Source organism: Cladophialophora immunda, assembly GCF_000835495.1.
Source record: "Cladophialophora immunda strain CBS 83496 unplaced genomic scaffold supercont1.7, whole genome shotgun sequence".
NCBI lineage: Eukaryota > Fungi > Ascomycota > Eurotiomycetes > Chaetothyriales > Herpotrichiellaceae > Cladophialophora > Cladophialophora immunda.
Genome location: NW_015622547.1, coordinates 1,505,331 through 1,526,739, shown reverse-complemented (window position 1 = coordinate 1,526,739; position 21,409 = coordinate 1,505,331). Strand labels below are relative to the sequence as shown.

General features: G+C 49.2%; 6 protein-coding genes across 6 annotated transcripts; 2 read left to right on the top strand and 4 right to left on the bottom strand.

Moving 5' to 3' along the window:
- Window positions 1-874: 874 nt before the first annotated feature.
- On the bottom strand, window positions 875-1,849 carry PV07_11295 (uncharacterized protein; the record flags this gene model as incomplete). The annotated part of the gene is made up of 2 exons (XM_016398717.1): window positions 875-1,590; window positions 1,741-1,849. The coding sequence occupies 2 exons, from the start codon at window positions 1,847-1,849 to the stop codon at window positions 875-877; spliced, it is 825 nt and encodes a 274-aa protein (XP_016243279.1).
- Window positions 1,850-5,776: 3,927 nt separating this feature from the next.
- Window positions 5,777-6,340, bottom strand: PV07_11294 (uncharacterized protein; the record flags this gene model as incomplete). The annotated part of the gene is made up of 1 exon (XM_016398716.1): window positions 5,777-6,340. The coding sequence occupies one exon, from the start codon at window positions 6,338-6,340 to the stop codon at window positions 5,777-5,779; it is 564 nt and encodes a 187-aa protein (XP_016243278.1).
- A 1,734-nt stretch (window positions 6,341-8,074) lies between these two features.
- PV07_11293 (uncharacterized protein) lies at window positions 8,075-8,419 on the bottom strand (the record flags this gene model as incomplete). Its single annotated transcript, XM_016398715.1, has 1 exon — window positions 8,075-8,419. One exon carries the CDS (start codon window positions 8,417-8,419, stop codon window positions 8,075-8,077), a length of 345 nt encoding a protein of 114 aa, XP_016243277.1.
- Window positions 8,420-11,398: 2,979 nt separating this feature from the next.
- On the top strand, window positions 11,399-14,389 carry PV07_11292 (uncharacterized protein; the record flags this gene model as incomplete). Its single annotated transcript, XM_016398714.1, has 9 exons — window positions 11,399-11,420; window positions 11,482-11,697; window positions 11,850-11,962; window positions 12,019-12,087; window positions 12,735-13,038; window positions 13,131-13,397; window positions 13,451-14,068; window positions 14,122-14,317; window positions 14,380-14,389. 9 exons carry the CDS (start codon window positions 11,399-11,401, stop codon window positions 14,387-14,389), a joined length of 1,815 nt encoding a protein of 604 aa, XP_016243276.1.
- Window positions 14,390-17,002: 2,613 nt separating this feature from the next.
- Window positions 17,003-17,915, bottom strand: PV07_11291 (uncharacterized protein; the record flags this gene model as incomplete). The annotated part of the gene is made up of 4 exons (XM_016398713.1): window positions 17,003-17,032; window positions 17,080-17,233; window positions 17,291-17,603; window positions 17,660-17,915. The coding sequence occupies 4 exons, from the start codon at window positions 17,913-17,915 to the stop codon at window positions 17,003-17,005; spliced, it is 753 nt and encodes a 250-aa protein (XP_016243275.1).
- Window positions 17,916-18,358: 443 nt separating this feature from the next.
- PV07_11290 (uncharacterized protein) lies at window positions 18,359-20,416 on the top strand (the record flags this gene model as incomplete). Its single annotated transcript, XM_016398712.1, has 7 exons — window positions 18,359-18,495; window positions 18,554-18,685; window positions 18,749-18,893; window positions 18,945-19,233; window positions 19,298-19,672; window positions 19,726-19,875; window positions 19,944-20,416. 7 exons carry the CDS (start codon window positions 18,359-18,361, stop codon window positions 20,414-20,416), a joined length of 1,701 nt encoding a protein of 566 aa, XP_016243274.1.
- Between the last annotated feature and the right edge of the window lie 993 nt (window positions 20,417-21,409).

The window sequence follows — 21,409 nt, the reverse complement described above, 5'->3', positions numbered from 1 at the left end:
ATAGAGATTGGCTTTGCAATGCTTCCCATGGTTACTCAAGTTTCTCCAGATAACAATAAAATTCAGGTGTTGATCTCGGCGATGTTATGTCCATGCTCGTTATTGTTGACAAAAGATGCAGGGTTAATTTCTATCACTTCGCGGAGGCTTCATTTTTGTCCGAATTCCGGGAATTCCGCCCAGCCTCGCCACCCTTTTCCTAACATGGAGTTCAAACTGATGGAGGTTCTTAGATATCGTGGACCGGGCCCTCTGAACCTTTGCTCAGGCCATCTTGACCTTCGACCAGGACTGCAGAACTTTGTCTGCTCTTCTTGGACTCTCGACCACATTACCCGATTCGCCACCATGCTCACTGCCGATCAGGTGGCCCAACATTGCACTTGGTAGTCACGCTGGCTTAGCGTTGAAGGAGAGGTGTACGATGTGATAGAATTCTTAGACGAACATTCATGGGGGGCAAGCATCATATTGCGGTATGCCCCTGGTGAAAATGTATTCCGAAAATATCCTTGTCATTGGCATGGGTGAAGACCAGGCTGTGGTATCAGAGAAGCATACTGTTCAGAACAAAGAAGTGGGGAGTTATTAAGGGGTTAAACCAGAACACTAGTAACATTGTGGTACTTTGCATCGAGCAGTAGCGCCGCAAGGACAGGCTTTATCGAATGTTTCCAGGCTGAAACACGAATCCGCCATCTTTGAACCCTTATTTGGAGCCTTCATGCGTAGGTAGATAGACAGAGAGAAAGAATAATCGAGATACCTTTGGCGTAGGATGTGCAATTTAACAAGAGGACGGAATCTCTCACAAAAATTTTACTATTGCCGGCCCTTTCGTCCGTTCTGATCAACGTGTATCCATTTCAAGAGATCATGGCACAATCACGGCTTTTGCGGGGATTCCTTGAGCCACTGACTGAATGGCGTCCTCGATTGAAGAAAGAGGGAAGCGGTGGGTTATCAAGCGATCCATGTCTCGAAGTTTTCCATGCACTGTTGCCAGCTCAACCGTCTTTAGATAGTTCTCTGTTTCAATGCCCAAGCTTCCAATGATGTGTAGATTGTAGTTGTTGATGCGTACAGGATCGATCACTGCTTCGGCCTTTCCAGAGTACAGTCCGAGGATGAGGTATTTCCCGTTCATTCCAAGTAAGTTGAAACCTTCAGGAAAAGCTGCCTTGGACCCTGAGGCCTCTATCACCATAGACGCCCCACGACCGTTTGTGAATGCTTTGATCTTTTCATGTCTCTGTTCTACTCCACTCTCGCTAATCGACAGAGTCTGCGTAGCTCCGAGTGAGCGAGCGATCTCCAATCGATGTGCAGGGTCGCCGATGACAGTGATGGTTCGAGCACCTGCGAGGCTCACAAGAAAAGTCACTGCCAGTCCCACAGGACCCGCACCCTGAACCACAACATCTGTCTGAGAATTAATGGGGCCGAGTTTGCCAATCCCTCTTAACGCTGTGGGCATTGCGCAGCCAAAGGCGATGACAGACTCGGGACTTGTACCAGAGGGGATGCGAATATAGGTACATCTGGGACCGAGCGTCGCGTATTCGCGAAATCCTGCTGCATTTGGTCCACCTGCAGCAACTGGCCAGTTCAGACTTTTGCAATGCAATGGATTGGATATGCTGCATTCCCAACAACTTCCACACGGCATGGAGGGAAGCCAGTAGAGGAGATCACCAACAGCGATGGGCCTGCCTGCACGATCACACCTGATTCCATTACCAAGTGCGACTATTTTCCCAACAACCTCATGTCCGAAACATATAGGCTTCAGCGGTTCTGGAATATCTCCTGAAAGTCGATGAACATCACTTCCGCAAATGCCTGCCATTACCATCTGTACCACTATCTGCTCCGGACCTGGTTCTGCAGTATTCTCCTCTCTGATTTGTATAGGCTCACCAGGCTTCGTGAAAACCGCCACTTTGCCCGTCCACATTCTTCGTAGGTCTTCCAAAGTCGTTTCAAAATGGAGCTTTCTTTTGAGGTGTTGTCGGTATACAACACACACACACACACACACACACACACACAAATTCCCCCTCAATTTAGGCTGTTCAACCAGAAATGTACAAACAGAGTCTACCCCTCTTTGTATATGTCGGGTACAGATATATGCTTCAAATATGGAAACTCTTAGACAGATTCCACGATTTTCCCTATTGACAACCTTTCAGAAGATATCCACAAGGCTCGATGGGCTCCGACAAGAGGCTTGTTTGCACCCCGGAATCAAGAATGTATACGGCCGGACGGTCGGAATGCATCAGTGTAGACACGAAGATTCGGAAACAAGGGGACTCGGCGCTGTAGAATTCGATCGATAACAGCCCCGTCGATTGGTTGGCCAAGGTGAAATCATCGATGGTCGTACGCGTCGTCCGGAACTTCTCACCCGAGCCTTATCACATTCCCCATAATTCCGTTCTCTCTCTCTCTCCCTCTCTCTGCAGAAAGTATCGTGCGAGTGGTCTCAAATTGCACAAAAGCTACCTAGGTAGAAACTCTGGTCCCATTCAACGTGAAACAAATTAATTTTAATTTGTAAAACGAGTTTTGGGCGACGAGCCTCTTATTGTGGATATCAAGTATACAACGCTCAGATTAAACCCTTCTGGCCGTAGTCTATTCAAATGGTATCAAGACCGGTTTAGTAACGGTGAGAGACCCTCTATCGTGACTGGTACAGTTACCAAGCGATATAATAGTGACGCTTCGATAATTACTCGAGGCTGTATAGTCAGACGGTCCCAAGGACCTAATAGAATCCACCATGTTCCTGAACCAATAAAATCGCTTGATATTCTTGCCAATCCCTTGGCAGTCATGACCACAATAAAGGCGAGGTCCTGACTGCAATCCTGGCAACACTGGAACTTGCTGCTACACTGATCTCTGTGTGCATCAAAAACCAACACGAAATTGGTGCTGCGGGAGATGAAGATGCTAACGGCACGGTTGGGGGAAAGGCCGCAGCACGTTGGGAGCACACACGTGGAACGTGTCGAGGATTGTAACAGATACCGCGGTTTTAGCCACGGGGAGATGGCACCCAGATCGATTAATGTTGCCGATCATTGTCAACCATTTTTCATGTACCGAGTGGTAGACGTAGTTAGAGAGCGGTGAGTTTTGATACTTTCGAGGCAATAATGTACTTCGGATCGTACATGAACACCGTTTGTCTGCCTGCCCCAACTACCGACACGCGAAAGGAACGAAATCCAGTCTTGTCAATTGTCCCATATTTAAGGACTGATTGACAAAGAGTAGTCACAGTCCAGTCGTCCTCCTAAGCATAACACTACCATCATCAAAGGCTTTGCGCTTCAGCTCCGCCCACAAAGCCAGTTATTCTAGGCGCTTCGCTCGTTCTGCTGGATAATATGACCCTCGCCAGTGTCTGTGTGAGAATGGATGATGGCGCCCTCCTGAAGCTTAATGTCGACTTTCTGAGTCAAAAGGTGATCAATGTCTTTGACGAAATAGACCGCGATCAGACCAATCGTTCCAAAGGCGATCGTCACGAGATAGACAACGCGGAAAGCGGCGGCATTGGCCCTCTTCAGTCCTTCTGTTGCGATCAAGAGTTGACTCGGAGTTAAACTTTTGAGTGGGCCGGATATTCCGGTGAGAAGGGCCTCGACGATCGTAGGAAGTGTGCTTGGTGGAACTCCTGCGGAGACCAAGGGAGCAGCCACATCAGTTGCCACATTGGAGACCAGTTTGTTGTGCAAGATTGTCGTGTAGATGACCTGGGCAATCGATCCACCCACAGATCGAGAACAACAGACAATTCCAGTCGCAATACCGATAAACTCGTGCTTGACCGTTGTCTGGACTACTGTGATCGTTGCGATATTGACACCGGCAACTACAGCAAAGAGGAAGACCACCAGAATAGTCGATCCGATGTTGCTCGTCGGCGTAACCGTGGCTTGACAAGCACTGAAGAGGAGGACTCCGAATACATAGAAAATCAGCTGTAGGCGAACATGTCGGAACTTCGACAGGATAATGCCAGCGGTTATACTCCAGACTAGACCGGCAAAACCACTTGCACCGGAGTACCATCCGATCTTATAAGGCTCGTCGGGTGTAGTGTAGAGTGCTTGAACCTGGGCAGGCCATAAGACCGCAGTGGCGTAGAAGGACATTCCGTAGAGGAATACTGCAACCTGAACCAAGGTAAAGCCCCTGACATCACGGAAGATTGAAGGTGGAAATATGGGCCACTTGGTCTTACTGTACGCCTCGTAGAACGCACAGATCACAAGTACCACGAATCCGAGGACGATCGGTGCTAGTGTGCCTGCCGAACGCCTAGAAATGTCAGTAGAGAATTGGTGAGCGGAAAGAACGGCGTACCATGGAAATTCACTGCCCCCAAAAGAGAGCCCCAAGAGAAAGACGACGAGGCCCGCGATAAAGGTAAAACAGCCGATGAAGTCGGTTTCAAGGATCTGGCGCCATGTCGAGGTGCCCATTTCATGGATATATTGGTTCATTGGATGGTACCAGAGGATGGTCATAACTAGGGAAATTCCATCTAGGATGAATGGGAACCAATAGATCCATCTCCAGGTGCTCGTTGCGATAAAGGAAAATGCTATAACGTAGAACAACCACTGGGTTAGCTCTGGTCCTATCTGGACCTTGCGTCATCTAACTTACCGACAACGGGACCGAAGGATGAGGTGATTGAAAGTGTGCTGGAGAGCGCCCCAAAGGCGAACGAGCGCCAGGCCTTTGGAACAAGTTCCCCTAAGCTACTCCAGCAGATTTGGCGAAACGCTCCGGAGATGCCAATCAGAACCGAGCCGACGATGATAGTGTTGATGTCCTTCGCAGTGGCTGCAACGGCTGTTCCGATCATTGCTATTACATTACCTAGGATGATAAAGTTTCGACGTCCATAGATATCTCCAAATCGGCCAGCGATGGGAGTTAAAGCAGCTGTTCCAGTGGTCTGCCCCAGAGCCATCCAGACATAGCTCGGGCTTGGACCTAGAATAGAAGATTATGGGTTAGTCACTGCGCCATGACTATCAGATGCGAAGGTAACTTATATGCTCACCGATATCACGATTGACAACCCCTAAGGTTGCCCCGGTGAACTGGGTGACAAAGTTATCGGACACGTAACCAAGGGAAAATGCCTGAGGACTGTTAGCGGGAGGTCACGATATGGGACCCCGGATTTCAGGCTCACCAGCATGGCCATAAATTTTCCAAAGGTAAATTCGAAATCCTCATCCTCTGGGGCGCCCGTCACGTTGCTGCCACCTTTTTCCGTGTCCATGATATCGATGTCCTGGTCCGTGTCCGCGGCCATGACCTCCAATTCTTGGTGTTGGGCCTTGATGTCTTCTGAATCTCGACGTTCCATAGCTATCGTGGCAAGTGTAGCAGAAAGAAGTCGCTCTTGATGAGTCGAGTTGGTGTTGGTGAGCTCAAAGCTTTATGATAACATTGGGTCTGGACTTGGCGGTGGCCTGGACGCGTGTAGGCCCCGCCAGAGTTGTTGCTCGGAAATTCATCAGTTAGTCTGGGGAAAGAATATACTTTTGCGGGGGTGGGGGGAAGGCATATCCAAGCTCCCGACGGGCTCCCGTGCAACAAACTTGTCCAGTCGGCTTTGTGGATGCTCATCAAGGGGGGGAATCAATTTGTCTGAAGCCTGAAAATCTATCTCTTCAGAGGCTGTCAAGACTTTCCTATAGCTCTGAAACTCCTACACCGTGATCACCAGGCATGTTCATCCAGCTCGCAGTTTAACCCATCCGGCTGCAAAACCAGCGCTTAATACTTCAATCACGTTTCCCCATGGATCCTGGACATAGAGTGCACTATCAGGGGGAGACCGACAGACAGTTTTACCGATTTTCTTGCCGCCAGCTGCGATAATTCGTTCGCATAATTCGTCCGGATATGGGTGAGTGATTGCAAAGTGGAACATCCCTCCCCGGGTGATATCGAATGTAGCCGGGTGCTCCATCTTCGGGTCAATGAACTCAAAGATCTCAAAGGCAATATTGTTTCCCATATTCAAAACCATTATCTTAACCTCCCGAAGGTGCGCTGGGTATATATCAAACACCGGATGGTCAGGCTCATCGTCACGATTGATATATATAGGGAGCGCCGTCACCACCCGAAATCCGAGATTCTCTGCATACCATTTGGCCGCTTCGCCGCAGTCCGGTACCGCAATGCCTAGATGGTTAAAGTTGAGATTTAATGGTGTGCTTCCGGCCTGGCGTATGGTCAGCGATATTATCTGGTCTAACCTTTCTAAAGCTGGGAAAGCTACCTGAGACATGATTTGAGGGTGCTGTTCGTCTTACTCCACAGAGTCTTGGACTCTCATCTGTCTTTTTAATTCCAGCTGTTCCTGACGTTTATGAATGTCTCAGGCTCTCCGAGTTCAAAGACATCCGGAAGGGAATTCTGGAGTCTCGGAATTCAATTAATCCGGGGGAGGGGCCAACGTAGGACCGGCGTCAAGCTTTCTCAAGCGGAGGCGATTTCTATCCTACCGGAAAAATGTCTTTAATCAATGTGAATGCAGGTGCGGGTAGAAGGCTCTTAGCAATAGCATATATAGTACATGCTGAAAGCATATTCTGACTTGTTGGACTGACGCGGCTGTGGGTTCCATTCTTTTCCATAGCAAAATGCCTGAGATTATTCCGCTTTCAATTCCGACCACCTGTGGATTTCATTTCCATTCTTAACTTCCACACCGCCCAGAAAATACATAATTAGTGACATCTATTTGACAAATCGTGAACAGAGCTGAGGCAAAACTCTTCTCGGCGCCAACACTTTGTCCCTTTATATTGTTTAACTCCAGAGTTTCAATGGCTACTTACGATTTTCCTGGTGTCGCTTTAGTGACCGGTGCGGGACATGGTAATGCCACTCATCCAAGGACGAGGCGACAGGGCTTTCGCTAAATCATCCTAGGTATGGGCCGGGCAACAGCAATTCTCTTTGCAAAGGAAGGCTGCAAGCGTATCTGCATAGCTGATATCAATGCCCAAGGCCTGGAAGAGACCAAGAAAATGATAGAAGTGGTGTCCGATGGAGTCACTGTTCGCACGGCCGTGTGTGACAATACCGATGAGAAACAGGTACAAAGCATGGTAGACGGGTGTGTTCAGCAATTTGGGAGAGTTGACTACGCAACCAACATTGCTGGTATCACGATCCTCGGCCCGACGACAGCAGATATGCCAACCGAGCTGTGGGAAAAGGATAACCATACGAATTTGCGAGGGCTCTTTTTCTGTGAAAGGTCCGAATTGAAGGCCATGCTGAACCAAGAGCCACTGAAGTCAAGGTCTGAGTGTCGATTTCATACTCGTCAAAGTACTCGTCTCACGAGTGAGCGAACAGTGATTCCAACTACCCTCTGAGAGGCAGCATTGTCAATGTTGGGTCCATGGCAGGCCTCACTGGACGCAAAGAGCTTCCTCACTATTGCGCAAGCAAGCACGGTGTTGTGGGGCTCTCAAAGGCGGTATGTACTTGTGCCGGCTCGTTGGTCGGTCCTCAGTCAGGGCTAACGGAATGAAAGGATGGTCTATTCTACGGCAAATTTGGGATCAGGGTCAATTGTGTCTGCCCAGGGTAGGTTTGTCCCCGTCTATCCATGTAATGTGGGATGCGCAAGAAAGTTTTGACTGAAGACGGCAACGGCAGTCCAACCAAAACCGGCATTCTATCCAATAATGGAATAAGCGATATGTCGAAAGCGGACGAACTCAGAGCTTCAGCGTCTCAAAATGCGCTTGGAAGATGGGCCGACCCGGAAGAGTTGGCCCAGGCTTTGGTTTGGGTTTCAAGTGGTCGTGCCAGTTACATGACTGCCTCTGTCCTCGCCGTGAATGGCGGCCAGTACTTGTGAAAAATCTTAGAATACGTAGTATCCTCAGCTGAAACAAATTGCTCCAAAATGTGTTCTGGATCAAGGGTCATAAAAGATCATTCAAATTTTGCTATAATACGTCATGTTCCACTCTCCTGTGGAATTGTCTTCTTTTCCATCTATTCATTCTCTAACCTCAACCGGGCACGTCTTGTAGGTTGCCATATTGAGAAATTGAAGACAATCACTCTGGATCTTAGTCTTGTTGTCTCCAGCTGCTAGCGAAGCCTGCCAAGATCTGTACGTTGGCTCATCCGCAAAAATAAGCACCGTCATAGCATCAAAGTCAGGGTGCATAGAGGGCCCATCCGGGCGAGCGGTATAGTGTCGTCGATAGACAAGCGGCTTATAGCGTGCGTCGCATAGTGAATTGACGAGTGGAGCATGTTTTGTTTCATAGTGTTCCTTGAACTGTTCCGCTGACAGGTGCGCCGCTTTACTGGCTGTGATGATAACGGTAAACACCATGGTCGAAAAGGGGGCCTGTTGTTATAAGTGTCGAAGAATAGTGTCTGTCGTGCCAATCAACCAGAACGGTGAGTGAAGGGGGCCCTCTTATATAGATGCATTAGAATGTCTCTTTGCAGATCGATTCCAGACGAGGGTCATTTAGAGACGAGATGAAATGGTCCGGAATTTCGGTATTGTGTGAAGTTTACATTCATCAAGGAAGCAATTCCGCCCCTTCTTTTGTCCGACTACAACGAAATAGACGCAACAGTTGCATACATCTTTGCTAAATCAATTTTTGAAGTATGTAGCGACATTGAGTTCGCGAGTGAAAGCCGAGGCTCGTTTGAACACTTGTAAGAGAGGATCGGCCAGTAGAGGATACTCTATTTTCAGAGGTCTCCTTGCCAGTACGCGGCATGAAAAGGGGTCGAACGAAATCACTCATGGAATATATCTCGAATTCCAGTCAACCATGACCCCTGGCGACGGATCGAGAGGCCAATACGCCGAGGCCTTCCAACTGCAGCCCATAGCCGAGGTCGTCGTGCAGGCGTCTCTTGATATGTTGAGCCAAGGCGATCCGCGTATAGCGCAGTACGAGTGGATGATTCTTGGCAAGTGTACGAGCAAGCTCCCAGGCACGGTCCAAGAGGCGATCCGGGGGTAGAACCTCTGCGACAAAGCCCAGAGCTTTGCCCTCTTGAGCGCTAATCTCTTCGCCTAGCATCAGGAACGTTCGTCCACGATTCGGTCCCAGAAGCATGGGCCACCAGATGTGCACACCATCCCCAGGAACAGTGCCGGTACCTGACAGGTGCCCTTTGTCTGCAAAGGATGCTGTTTCTGAGGCCAAGACGATGTCGCACATAGTCGGGAGCTCCGGGTGGATGAAACAATTCCCGTTGACAGCAGCAATCATAGGGACTTCAACATCACACAAGTTCATCAGGAGCTCTTTACCCTCCTTGTAGATCCGGTGCCATGTTGCGGCGTTGAGCTGGGATGGGTCAAGCCGGTTCTCCAGGTCCCATTGGGCGAGAAAAGAGTCACCCATTCCAGTCAAGATGACGACCTTGTTTTCCGGGTCATGATTGATGCAGAAGAAGGCCTCGGGTAGTTCGGTGTGGAGGCCTCCTTCTGCTGCGCCAAACCTCGCCTCCCTGCCCCTGTCGTGCAGCGTCAACTGTAATATGCCATCTTCGCGCTCGAGCTTGATGTATTTAAAGCGGCTCTCATATTCACTTAGTTTCATAACTCCAACGTCAAAAGTGTGAGACTGGAGTCAACGAGAAAGGTATCAGTAATTGCGGTAGTGCCCCAGCCCGCAACTCTGAGTGTATCAACACATCTTAAGAACGCGGCTCTTTGGTCGGCTTCCCTTTTAGTTCGGAAATGTCGACATTTCCGGCGGGGGTCCCACCTCGCCAAAATCACAACAATTGTATCCATTGAGTCTGCGTACAGCCTGTTGATTCTTCGAATAATCTATAGGAGTTTGAATCTCAAAGATGCTACTCTCAGTAGCAAGCTGTTGAGACTATATGGTCTGACGTCCCTTGGCGCCCTTCGAGATCCATCATGTGCCTCTTTCACTTTCATGACTAACATCAGTGATCTGTGCGACTCAATGGAGGAATAGGATGCATTCTACAGAGGGTCCTGGGGACCGTCTGACCATACAAGTAATCCTATCAACAATGGGGTTACTAGCGCGAGTCTGGGGCATTCAGCGGAGGTTCTCCCGGAATCAGTTGATTAATACCTTGCCGTATATGGGAGTTAAACTTTGAACACCCCATCTCCTCTTGAATCAAGGTTTCAAGCTCCGGAATGATAGGAATTTGGAGGAAAAGCCGGTTTTTGGGGGTAAAGGAAGCACGAACATGAGTCCTCTCTGACCCATGAAAACAATGACAATAACGACAGGAAACACATGACTGCGTCAAACTTCACAGAATCTTTCGACCTGAAGCTCCATACCGCAAGTCCGGCAGCAGTAACCTGCTCTGCGTTCAACTAAACCAAGTATCACTTTTCTTGCCTTTTTTGACACAAACTTTTGAAAAAGCCAGAAGCCATGAAGTCAGTGGTGGTGGTAGAAGTGTGTGGGTTCCAGTTGCACGACGAAGAACTTGTATGTTGATAAAATATGTGGCTAGTACAACAAACCTCTTGAGATCCAAGATGAGCTCCCAGTTCCGACACCGAAAGCCACCGAGTTACTCGTGAAAGTATCAGCCTGCTCCCTTTGCATGAGCGATGTCATGGGGTTTATGGGTCATATAGACACTGCCAAAATTCCTTACTGTCCTGGGCATGAGCGTAGGTGACTACCCTTCCTTACCATGGCATAAATAGGTTGCCCGTGTCATGGACATAATTTGGCTGACTTCATGGATGTTCTACGCAGCTGTGGGTGTTGTCGATAAAGTCGGGAGCGCCGTCATAGGTTTCAAAGTCGGTGATAGAGTTGGTTGGATGCCAGCATCGCGCTCCTGTCGTGAGACACCCCTGGACATCTTTCACGGCACATGAGTTGACGCTTCACCTCCAGAGGAATGTATGAACTGCTTAAGCGGAAGCCATCGCTATTGTGAGCAGCGCATCAATGTCGGCTTTGACAGCACAGCTGGCTGCGGAGGATTCTCCGAGTATTGTATTTGCGATCCGATGTCAACAGTAAAAATTCCGGATATTTTGGGGGATGAGGAGTGAGTGGATGCAGATTTTTGCCCTATACTTCACGAAGAGACACTTTAAACTCCTCTAACAGCTGTGAGTTCTGCAGAGCGGCTCCACTTCTCTGTGCTGGGATCACGGCGTACGGAGCAGTGAAGAAGGCTTTTCAATATTTACCAGGTGGCTCATGGCTCAATGTTGTTGGTTGCGGAGGCGTTGGTACAGACTCTTTCCTTTTGCTTCGAGTCGATTATTTGTCTTCCTGAAAACTAACGCCTCTGTTTAGGCCACCTTGTGATTCAGTACGCTACCAAGATGGGCTACCGTGTCATTGCAAGTAACTCACCCCTTCCTGGTAGCCTTCATGGTTGATAGGGCTTTATTAATATCTGGCGCAGGTGACATTGCACAAGACAAGCTCGACCTTGCACTAAGATGTGGTGCTGTCAAGACAGTAAACTCGAAGGATTCTTCCAAAGTCGAAATCGTTCAAACAGGATGCACAATTGTGGTGACTGGCGTCGCAGCAGCTTATGACTTTGGCATCAAAGCCACTGCAACTGGCGGGAAGGTTATCATAATTGGAGTTCCGCACGGCCCAGTCCCAATCGATAGTAAGTTCGCGAGCCTAGACGTCCTTGTGTATATTTGGTGTGCACGTATCGCGGATACGAATGCGCTGACACGACTTCATTTGAAAAGTCCTCGGAATGGTTTTGAGGGAAATTAGTATCATTAGTAAGTCGATTCTCATGTTGATCTTCAGTCCTCCTGTCACTGCTCGCTTACACTATCGGAGCTACAAACCAAGGGAACAAGAAAGAGTTGGTGGAGGCCCTTCAAGTTGCTGCGGATCTGGGCATCAAGCCGATATACGAGGTAACATTCTTTTGACCAAATTCTATTCGAACTTACTGACCTGGATTCCCGTCAAGGTCAAGCAAGTGAGCGCAATAAATCAGGGTGTCTCCGATGTAACTGCTGGTAAGACGGTCGGGCGAATTGTATACCGTTGGGATATATAAGACCGACATTGATTTAATCCCGGCTTGAGGCAAACCCAGAGACCAAACTTATGGACAAATGTCATGTAGGCGCCCTTGTATCCTCCCAAGAGAGAATATCTAACCTCTAGAAAGGCAGAGGATAAGACTCTTGCCTGAACCCTCATAGTAAGACTGTATATCAGACATAGCCAGGACGGAAGGATTCATAGGAGCTTCTTTTTGCTACTGCTGCTCAGCGCAGTAAAAGAATTTAGAGTATACATTCGTAATATGGACATCTTTTTCCAACTGCAATGCTCGAGGGGACAAAAAGGAATGCCAATGGTCCCTGTAATTCCCCGTAGCCCCGAGTCAGACTTGGGACGGAATTTGAGCTCTCTCTTTCCAAGTCGATTTCCGCACCACTTCGTCGCTTGTCGCTAGGGACCAGGTGGTGACGGGGCATTAGTGCATACCATAGGGTACAAAAAGTAGCTCAACTCCATCAACAATACACTGCCAGCGTGTATCGAGTCCTCGGCTGCAACCACACGATGGCGTGTAAGCTGTTTACTCAGAAGGACATACCTGAGAGACCTTTCGTCAATAATCAAGTCTTCCTACCTGATTCCTCGGGTTATGTAGAAATGCTAACGATTAAATAGTGGACTGGTGGATCCGGGGAGAAGCTGAAATTCTTAAATCCCAAAAATGAACTCGATTTGGAAGTATCTCTATGCTCAGCTAGTGAGGAAGACCTCGAACAGGCCGTGGCATGTGCGACAGAGGCTTTCGAGTCCGGTCCTTGGTCCAGTTTCACAAGTGCGAAAAGGGGGCAATGCATCCGAAAACTAGCGGACTTGATGAATGACCACGTTGTGGAGATCGCGTATTTCGAGAGTGTGGTATCGGGAAAACCAATCACTGATGTTGAACGAGACGTGAGAATGAGCGCAGAGGTTCTTCAATGTAGGTCCTTGTCTCTTTTCTTTGACTCTTTTTCCTTCTTCTTAGGAGGATGTCAAAATAACGAATGTCTCCTTTGCATAAAGACTATGCAGGTTGGGCGGACAAAATCAAGGGAGACGTATATCCTGCCGACGATGGTTTCTACAAGATCATTACCCAGGAGCCTCTGGGAGTGTGTGCGGGCATCACGGCCTGGAACGGATCCCTTCATTTTCTCGCCTGGAAAGCCGGGCCCGCCCTGGCCTGCGGGAACACATGCATTATCAAACCGTCAGAGAAATCACCATTTGGTACTCTTGCTGTTGGCTACTTGGTAGAGGCAGCGGGATTTCCTGCCGGCGTGCTCCAGATACTCCCTGGTCGGTAGTCATTGCCAAAAGCCCTACGCACAACTTCTCGCTGACGAACGCAGGCGATGGAAAAATCGGCGCATGTCTGGCGAGCCATATGAAAGTCGCTAAGGTGTCCTTCACTGGCTCTACGATAACTGGACGGAAAATTCAGGAAGCAGCAACAAAGAGCAACATGAAACGCGTGACCCTAGAGCTTGGGGGGAAAAGCCCAATGATTATCTTCGATGACTGTGACTTGGAAAAGGCCATGTTCTGGGCTGTTGCGGGCATCACTGTAGGAACTGGTCAGGTTTGTGCCGCAACATCTCGAATTTTGATCCAGGACTCAATCAGAGACGAGTTCATATCTAAACTTAAGGCAAGATTCGAGTCCATCACTCTCGGACAGGATCCACAGGACGGACGGTCCAGTTATGGACCCATCATTGACAAGTTCCAATATGATAGGGTCAGAGGGTACATTGAGGCTGGAAAGCAGAGCGGAGCAACTGTGCTCGCTGGCAGTGAAGATTACCCAGGGAAGGGGTATTACGTTCCTCCAACAATCTTCCTCAACCCCCCTGAGGATGCTGTTATCTACCGGGAAGAAATCTTTGGACCAGTTCTTTGCGTGACTACTTTTGGGACAGAGCAGGAGGCTCTGCAGAAGGCCAACGATACTCACTACGGATTGTCCGGTTAGCCGATGATTCCATGCCCTGAACCGTGATCTCACTGACGCTTTCGCTAGGAGCCGTTTTCACGAAAGACCTAAATAGAGCTCTTCGTGTGAGTTCCAAGGTCAAGGCTGGGACTGTTTGTGTCAACTGTGCCATCATGATTGGGCCGCAAGCTCCCAATGGGGGTTTCAAGCAAAGTGGGTACGGTCGAGAGCTCGGAGAGTATGCATTGAGACACTACACCGAGCCCAAAACTACGTTTATTAGGTGAGTTATTGTGCCGGATTTACATTCTATTTTGCGACCTGACGCTAATTTCAAGCACATAGTTCTACTTGATAACACAATGTGATGCTGCAACAACTGTATAGTTTTCAAATGAGCATTGAAATTTGCCTTTACCATTCATTTTTTGTTATTTCCTTCACTCCATGTGTTAATGCTCACTAGGCAGTGAGATTGTGTCCGGAATTGACGCTGTCACTGCTTGTAAACCCCAAGGATAGGACTTTGCACCGGGAGGTAGGCTTAGCAGCGGAAGTGCTATCTGTGAATTGCAAAGGGGGTTTAGAGGGAGGGTAACTTGGGCGATTGGTGGCGTGAGGGATACAGGTTTTCGCTGAACATTCCCGAATTCCGCCATGCAGTTTCCGAGTTTGTCCATGGCTTGATTTGACACTGGCTGAGTCTGGGAAGGCTCCTAAATGACCCTTTTAAGTCAAAAAGCAGGGGGCTCTCTCGATAAGTTGAAATTAACCTCGAGACACCTCGAGACAATCGCCTTTGGGAAAGAGAACTTCCTGGATATCAATAAGCGAGTTGATCATGGGGTCAATATCGCTGCCAGAATGTGCTGAGGACGTACCTACTCCAAAGTGGGCAGTCACCGAAGATTTCATAAGGGACGCCGTCAAAGAGGCTAATGCCAATGCTTTGCGCCTGGCACTCTATCAACTGACTTCAGATGAATCGTTGGCACAGATGAACGTCGAAAAGGAGCTCATACGCGGTGGGGCGATGATGGACTACAACCTGTCCAAAGATGATGAATCTGTTGTGAGAGAAAAGGTGTTATCATGGCTTCTGAATCAAAAACGAAATGTCTCTGCCGTTCAAAGTCACCAACCTCCCTTCGAGGAGGCTGTCACTCTGATGAAGCTTTTTTGTGGAAAGAAAAACCCCCCAAACGATGCTGAATTAGCTCTGGGGTTCGAAGAACTTGCATTTCAAGATTTTCCACGGGCGGTAGAGTGGTCCAAGCCGCCGCCACCTGAGAAACTTTCAACATATCATGTTGTCATTGTCGGTGCCGGGATCTGTGGGATATCCACCGCCGTGTCTCTGGATCATCTCGGGATTCCGTACACCGTCATCGAACGCCAATCTGCCGTAGGTGGCACTTGGTTACTCAATACGTACCCAGAGGCACGTGTTGATACGTTGGGATTCACCTTTCAGTACAAGTTTGAAAAGGGTTACCGTTGGAAACACATGTTCCCTACGGCGTCGGAGCTACGGGATTACCTTCAACATGTCGCCACCAAGTACAACGTTACTGGGAAATGTGTCTTCAACCGCGAGCTTGTGGCTGCCACATGGGATGAAGAAAGAAAAGTATGGAAGATGACTTTGAGGGCGACAAATACCACTTCTGACGCCGAAGATATGTCGTTAGAAGCGAACTACATCATCAGTGCAGGTGGTCTCTTTGCCACTGCGAACCTCCCAGATATTCCTGGAATCACGGATTTCAAGGGCCACATGTTCCACACCACAGCATGGGACCATAGCGTCCCTTACAAGGGCCAACGTGTGGCTGTGATAGGTAACGGTTCGAGTGGTGCCCAGCTTATCCCCGAGATGGCGCGAGAGGCGAAGCAATTGTCCGTCTACATGCGAACGCCTAACTGGATTGCCCCATATGAAGGCTACCGGGACACAGTGCCACCTACACTTTCATGGATCTTGGAGAACATGCCATATTACGGTAACTGGCACGGATATGCGGGCTACCTCCGAGGTATGCAGCTACCACCTCTCCAGGTGGATGATCCGGAGTGGCGAGCACAAGGAGGTTTGATCAATGCTCGGAATGACCAGATGCGAAAGGGTTTGTCGCAGTACATTCGGACTAAAGTCAACAACAACGAACAACTCGTCCAATCACTGACTCCGAAGCAAGCCCCTTTGGTACGTCGACTGGTGGTGGACAACGGTTTCTATGATGCCCTTATGCGTGATAATACGGAACTTGTCACCGAGCACATTAAATGTTTCACGCCGAAGGGTATTCGCACGGCAGACTCAGTGGAGCGGGAGTTTGACCTTGTTGTGCTGGGATGTGGATTTAAACCCACTGAATATCTCTTCCCTTGCAAATACCATGGCCGCGACGGCATGACCCTGGAAAAATTATGGGCAAAGGATGGAGCACGTTCATACTTAGGACTGGCACTTCCCGGCTTCCCAAACCTGTTCACCCTCTACGGACCTAATCACCAGCCACGTGGAGGTCCTAGTCTTCATTCATGGTCGGAGATTTGGGGCCGCTATGCAATTGCAATGATTGTCTCGATGATTGAGAACGGCGTCAGGTCAGCCGAAGTCAAGCTAGAAGTCTATGAAGATTACAATGCAAAGCTCGACATTGCTAACAGCAAGCTTATTTGGGAATTGGATCCCACGAGCTACTTTGTCAATAAATACGGAAGACAGGGAGTCAATATGCCCTGGACAAGCGATGAATATCACTCTTGGGTTCGGAAGCCAAATATGGACGATTATACTCTGTCGTTCTAGGCCATTGCTTGCGGAAATCCTAGGATAGCATCAATAGAGAATCCTTGAAATATAAGTTGTGAAGGCTAAGGAGGTATTTTTCGCTTTTCTATTGTCCGTAAAGGGGGACTGGCTGTTCTAAATTATTTTGTCTAGATGAAGCTGGCACTGTGTTCAAAAGTATCCACCGTCAACATTCACAACCTGATTTGCCCTTAGTGCTCTATTCGAAACGAGGTCATACAACTTACCGATGCGGTAATAAAACTGGACTGATCACTCAAAAGGAATAGGATTGTCCTCGACACTTCTTCAGGCTGACCCATACGACCCAAAGCTGTGGCAGCGAGGGCAGCCGCTCGGGCTGGGTTAGCTGGTGCTGTAAGAGGGGTCTGGATAATGCCTCTGCTTACACGTTAGCCATTGTTGCCCTCCATTGATTTCGACAAAGTAAATACGTACGGGGCGACCGCATTCACTCGAATTCCCCGCTTGCCCGCTTCTTTGGCTGCCGTCTTCGTGATGCCTATAACACCCCATTTGCTACAGATGTAGGGCGAACAGCCAGAGGCTCCCATTTGACCGGCAATGCTTGCGGCGTTCACAATTGATCCGGCTCCTTTCATTTCCCGCAGCTGTGCGCGGAGGCAGTTCTTTACTCCGTCTAGATTGGTTTTCATGATCATATCCCAATCGTCATCATCCAGGGTTTCCAGCGGAAATTGCGCAATGCTCGTTTTTTTGGTGAAAGCGATACCAGCCATATTAGCCGCACCTGACATCGATCAGCACAGGTGACGAAGTGAACCCGAGATGCCATCGGGAGGATACCATGCAAATCGCCAAAATGATCGACCACGGCTTTGGTCGCATCATTGACAGACTGAGCATTCTGCACGTTGCATGCCAAAGTCAAAGCACGACCACCAGCAGCTTCGACCGCCTCCGCAACGGCCTCGGATGGTTGGAGGTCCAACAAGGCCACATTTGCACCTTGCTCGGCAAGCAACAGCGAGAGCGCTTTGCCCATGCCCGAAGCAGCACCAGTGACGATAAAAGTTCGCCCCGCAAGTTCGTTGTAAGACATGATGTATTGAGTTTCATCAGCTACTCCAGAGATCTCATGTAAATTTTTGATTGTACAAGGCTATGGCCAATTCATCGAGAGGCTCGACGTCCTACACCGACACCTGAATCCTTTTGAGGCTAATGAGGCCGAGAAAACCCCTCCCCCTTCTGCCCCTTCTCTCCCTACACTCCCTTCCCGCCACCCCCGCCGCCACAATCCAGGAGGTATTCCGATATTGCATTCTCATCTCCGGAATCAAGAAAACAAATGGATTAGATCATTCTAAGCTAGCGTCGGAACTATCTCCGAGCCACTGTTTTTGTGCAGAGGCTCCCTATTCCGCACCGATTACACTACCGTAATGCCTGGCTCAGTTATATACTGATTTTCGGGACGCTCAGGCATATTCCAGCCTTTCTGGTCCGTCTAAAACGAGAATCGCACTACTTTATGGCGCAAGCATGGATATGAAATTCATTCGAGCAAGTGACCTGGCCGCCATGTCGTCATCTAGCTCCGAGCTCATTATGGCCTCTGTGGCCTTTGTGGTCGGCCTTCTGTCACACCAGATCTTCAAGCGCAATGAGCCCAGTGCTTAGTATGTAGATCTAATAGATTATACCCCCTTTTTGAACCTGATGCTAACAACCAACCAGTGGATGTTTCGGTTATATCGTTGGCACCAACGTGGCAATGGCCATTCTCTCTAAAGCATTAGGGATTCGCACTACAACTGGCCTAGTTCAAGTGGCGATCATCGATTTAGGGATCTACATCGCCACCATCCTGTGAGCAATTCTCGGACAGATTCAGAGGGTTTGGCGCCAGCCGTATGCTGACAAGTTGGAAAGGACCAGTATGACTTTGTACCGGGTCTTTTTCCATCCTCTAAACCGCTTCCCCGGCCCTCTGTTTTGCAAGATCACTCGATTTGTGGCGACTTACCATGCGTTGCAAAGAGACACCCACGTTTGGTTACACGATCTTCATGAAAAGGTACGGGACCACACCAGATATGGTTGCTTGCTCGCTGCTGACTATGCGCAGTATGGTGATGTAGTGCGAGTATCCCCGAACGAGTTGTCCTACAAATCCGTCACCGCTGTGGACGCAGTCCATGGCTCAAAGGCGGGAAATGTGGCTCGAGGTCCTTTCTACGGGGGCGACCCCAATCGGCCTGCCAATTCCATGCTTTCAACGCAAAGCCTCGACGAACACCGATGGCGGCGCAAAATTTGGGAGCGAGGATTTGGAACACTCCAGCTGAAAGCGTACGAATCCAGGGTGGTTCGTCACCTTGATGTCCTTGTATCGCAGTTGAGGAAACGCGAGGGAGGTAAGAAACATACCACGGGAGAATGAATTTCGTTCTTCTTTGGCTGCAGGACTGACGACTCCAGCCATTGTGAACATGACGGAGTGGTGCGAGTTCTTTGCGTACGATGTGATGAGCGATCTTGGCTTCAGTGAAGAATTTGGCATGTTGAAAGCCGGCAAACCGCATCGGTACGTCAGCGCTTTGCACGGTAACGCCAGGATCATCTTCACTGTGGCACAAACGCCATGGATGCGGCCACTCCTATGGCTTTTCCCAGTAGACGCGCAATCGAAGAAAGACGGCCGAGACTTCAGGAAGATTGGAATAGAAACTTATCACCGCCGAAAAGCTAGGGGAGACGTCAAACAGCAGGATATGTTCGAAACGATCGCAAATAATCCGGACAGCATAGGACCACGGCCATTGACTGAAGCAGAGATCATGGCAGATGCGTCATGTAAGCCATACTTACACTAGATTCAATGTGATGAAGCTAACCAGAAGCTTCAGTGATAATCATGGCTGGATCGACGTCCACGGCTCTGTGCATTACATTTGTTTTTTGGTATCTTTGTCAACATCGGGCCATATATGGAAAGCTTCAGAGAGAGATCGACCGAAACTGGGATGGAGTTTCACCGTTAGCGGTGTCACAGATTGGTAAGAGAGGAAAAAAACCCCCTCATTATCAATAATCAAGGAAAAATCAATTCCTGACTATTCAATAGGCCCTGGTCCTGCGCCGTACCTCAACGCTGTCATTGAAGAGACTCTGCGTATTTGGCCTCCTGCGCCGGGAGGCACACAAAGACGGAGCCCTGATGGTGGCATGGTAGTAGATGGGGAATATGTGCCTAAGGGTACGCAGGTCAGCGTCTGCCCCATAGCAATCCAGAGAGACGAGAGGTACTTCTCGAATCCTCTTGAATTCATCCCCGAGCGGTGGGTAGATGACATGCGGCCACCGGATTTTGTTCATCAGCCAAGGGCTTTTATCCCCTTTACTGTGGGACAATACACCTGCTTGGGGAAGAACCTGGCGTACCAAGAGATCAGACTGTTCGTGGCCAAGGTCATGCGCAACTTGGATTTCCATTTTCCTCCGGGTTACAACCCGGCGGAGTTTGAGAAGACGGTCGCGTTCAAAGGAACATTGCTGATCGGTGAGCTCCCTGTTATTTTCACATCGCGAAAAGATTAAACCAGCAGTGGTTTCGACAAGGGGATGATCTAGCATGCATGATTTGATGCAGCCTGAGCCTCTGTCCCTATCTAAAAAATTGATACAATAGAAAGAATTGTGCCAAATTCCTTTACCTCAACAAGACGCAAAGAAATTCTTGCATGGTCATAGCATCGACGACTTTCCAAGTGATTTCTGCGGGCTTCCTGTGAGGCAACGTTCTATGCAGCATAACCCCCGTCTACAGACAATAACTGGCCACTTACATAGCTAGCAGCGTCTGACACAAGGAAAGCTGCCACATTTGCTATCTCAGCTCCTGAACCCATGCGACCTCGCGGGGTACACACTTCCCTAACCACCGAGTTGACGTACGGGTCCTCCAGATTGAGTCGGCCTTCCTCTCCCATTCCAGAAGCAATGCCCCCGGTACCTATGCCGTTCAACCTGATTCCTTCATGGCCGTAGTCGCGGACCATTTGTTTGTATAGTCCAGTAACCGCCATTTTCGGAATATAGCTCATGCCATCATATCTCAATGACCTTTGCACAGCCGTGGAAAGGATGAATAAGACCGATTTGTCCCTTTCGGGCTGCTGGCGAAGCACCTTCACCCCTTCTTTGACCACGTTGAAGGCTCCGATAATCTCCGTGCGCAATATTCTCTCAAATACCTCGTTTGGAACGTCCAAGAGCGGACAGACAGGCATCGGTGGCCCAGTCGCCACCACAATCGAGTCGAGCCGACCCCAAGCTGCTGCGGCTTCGTGAAGGAATATTCTCACGGACTCGGCGTCCGTGAGATCGATGTGACCAACAGCGGCTCGTCCTCCCTGGCTCACAATTTCATGCTCCAATTTGCGAGCTGCATCCGCGTTCTTGTTATAACCCAGGCTCACTACCACTCCATCTCCCGCTAGACGTCGGGCGATGGCCGCACCGATCCCCCCACTAGCGCCAATTATTGCGGCGGCTTTCGTTTCATTAGACTTCGCTGGAAGTTCTTGAGAG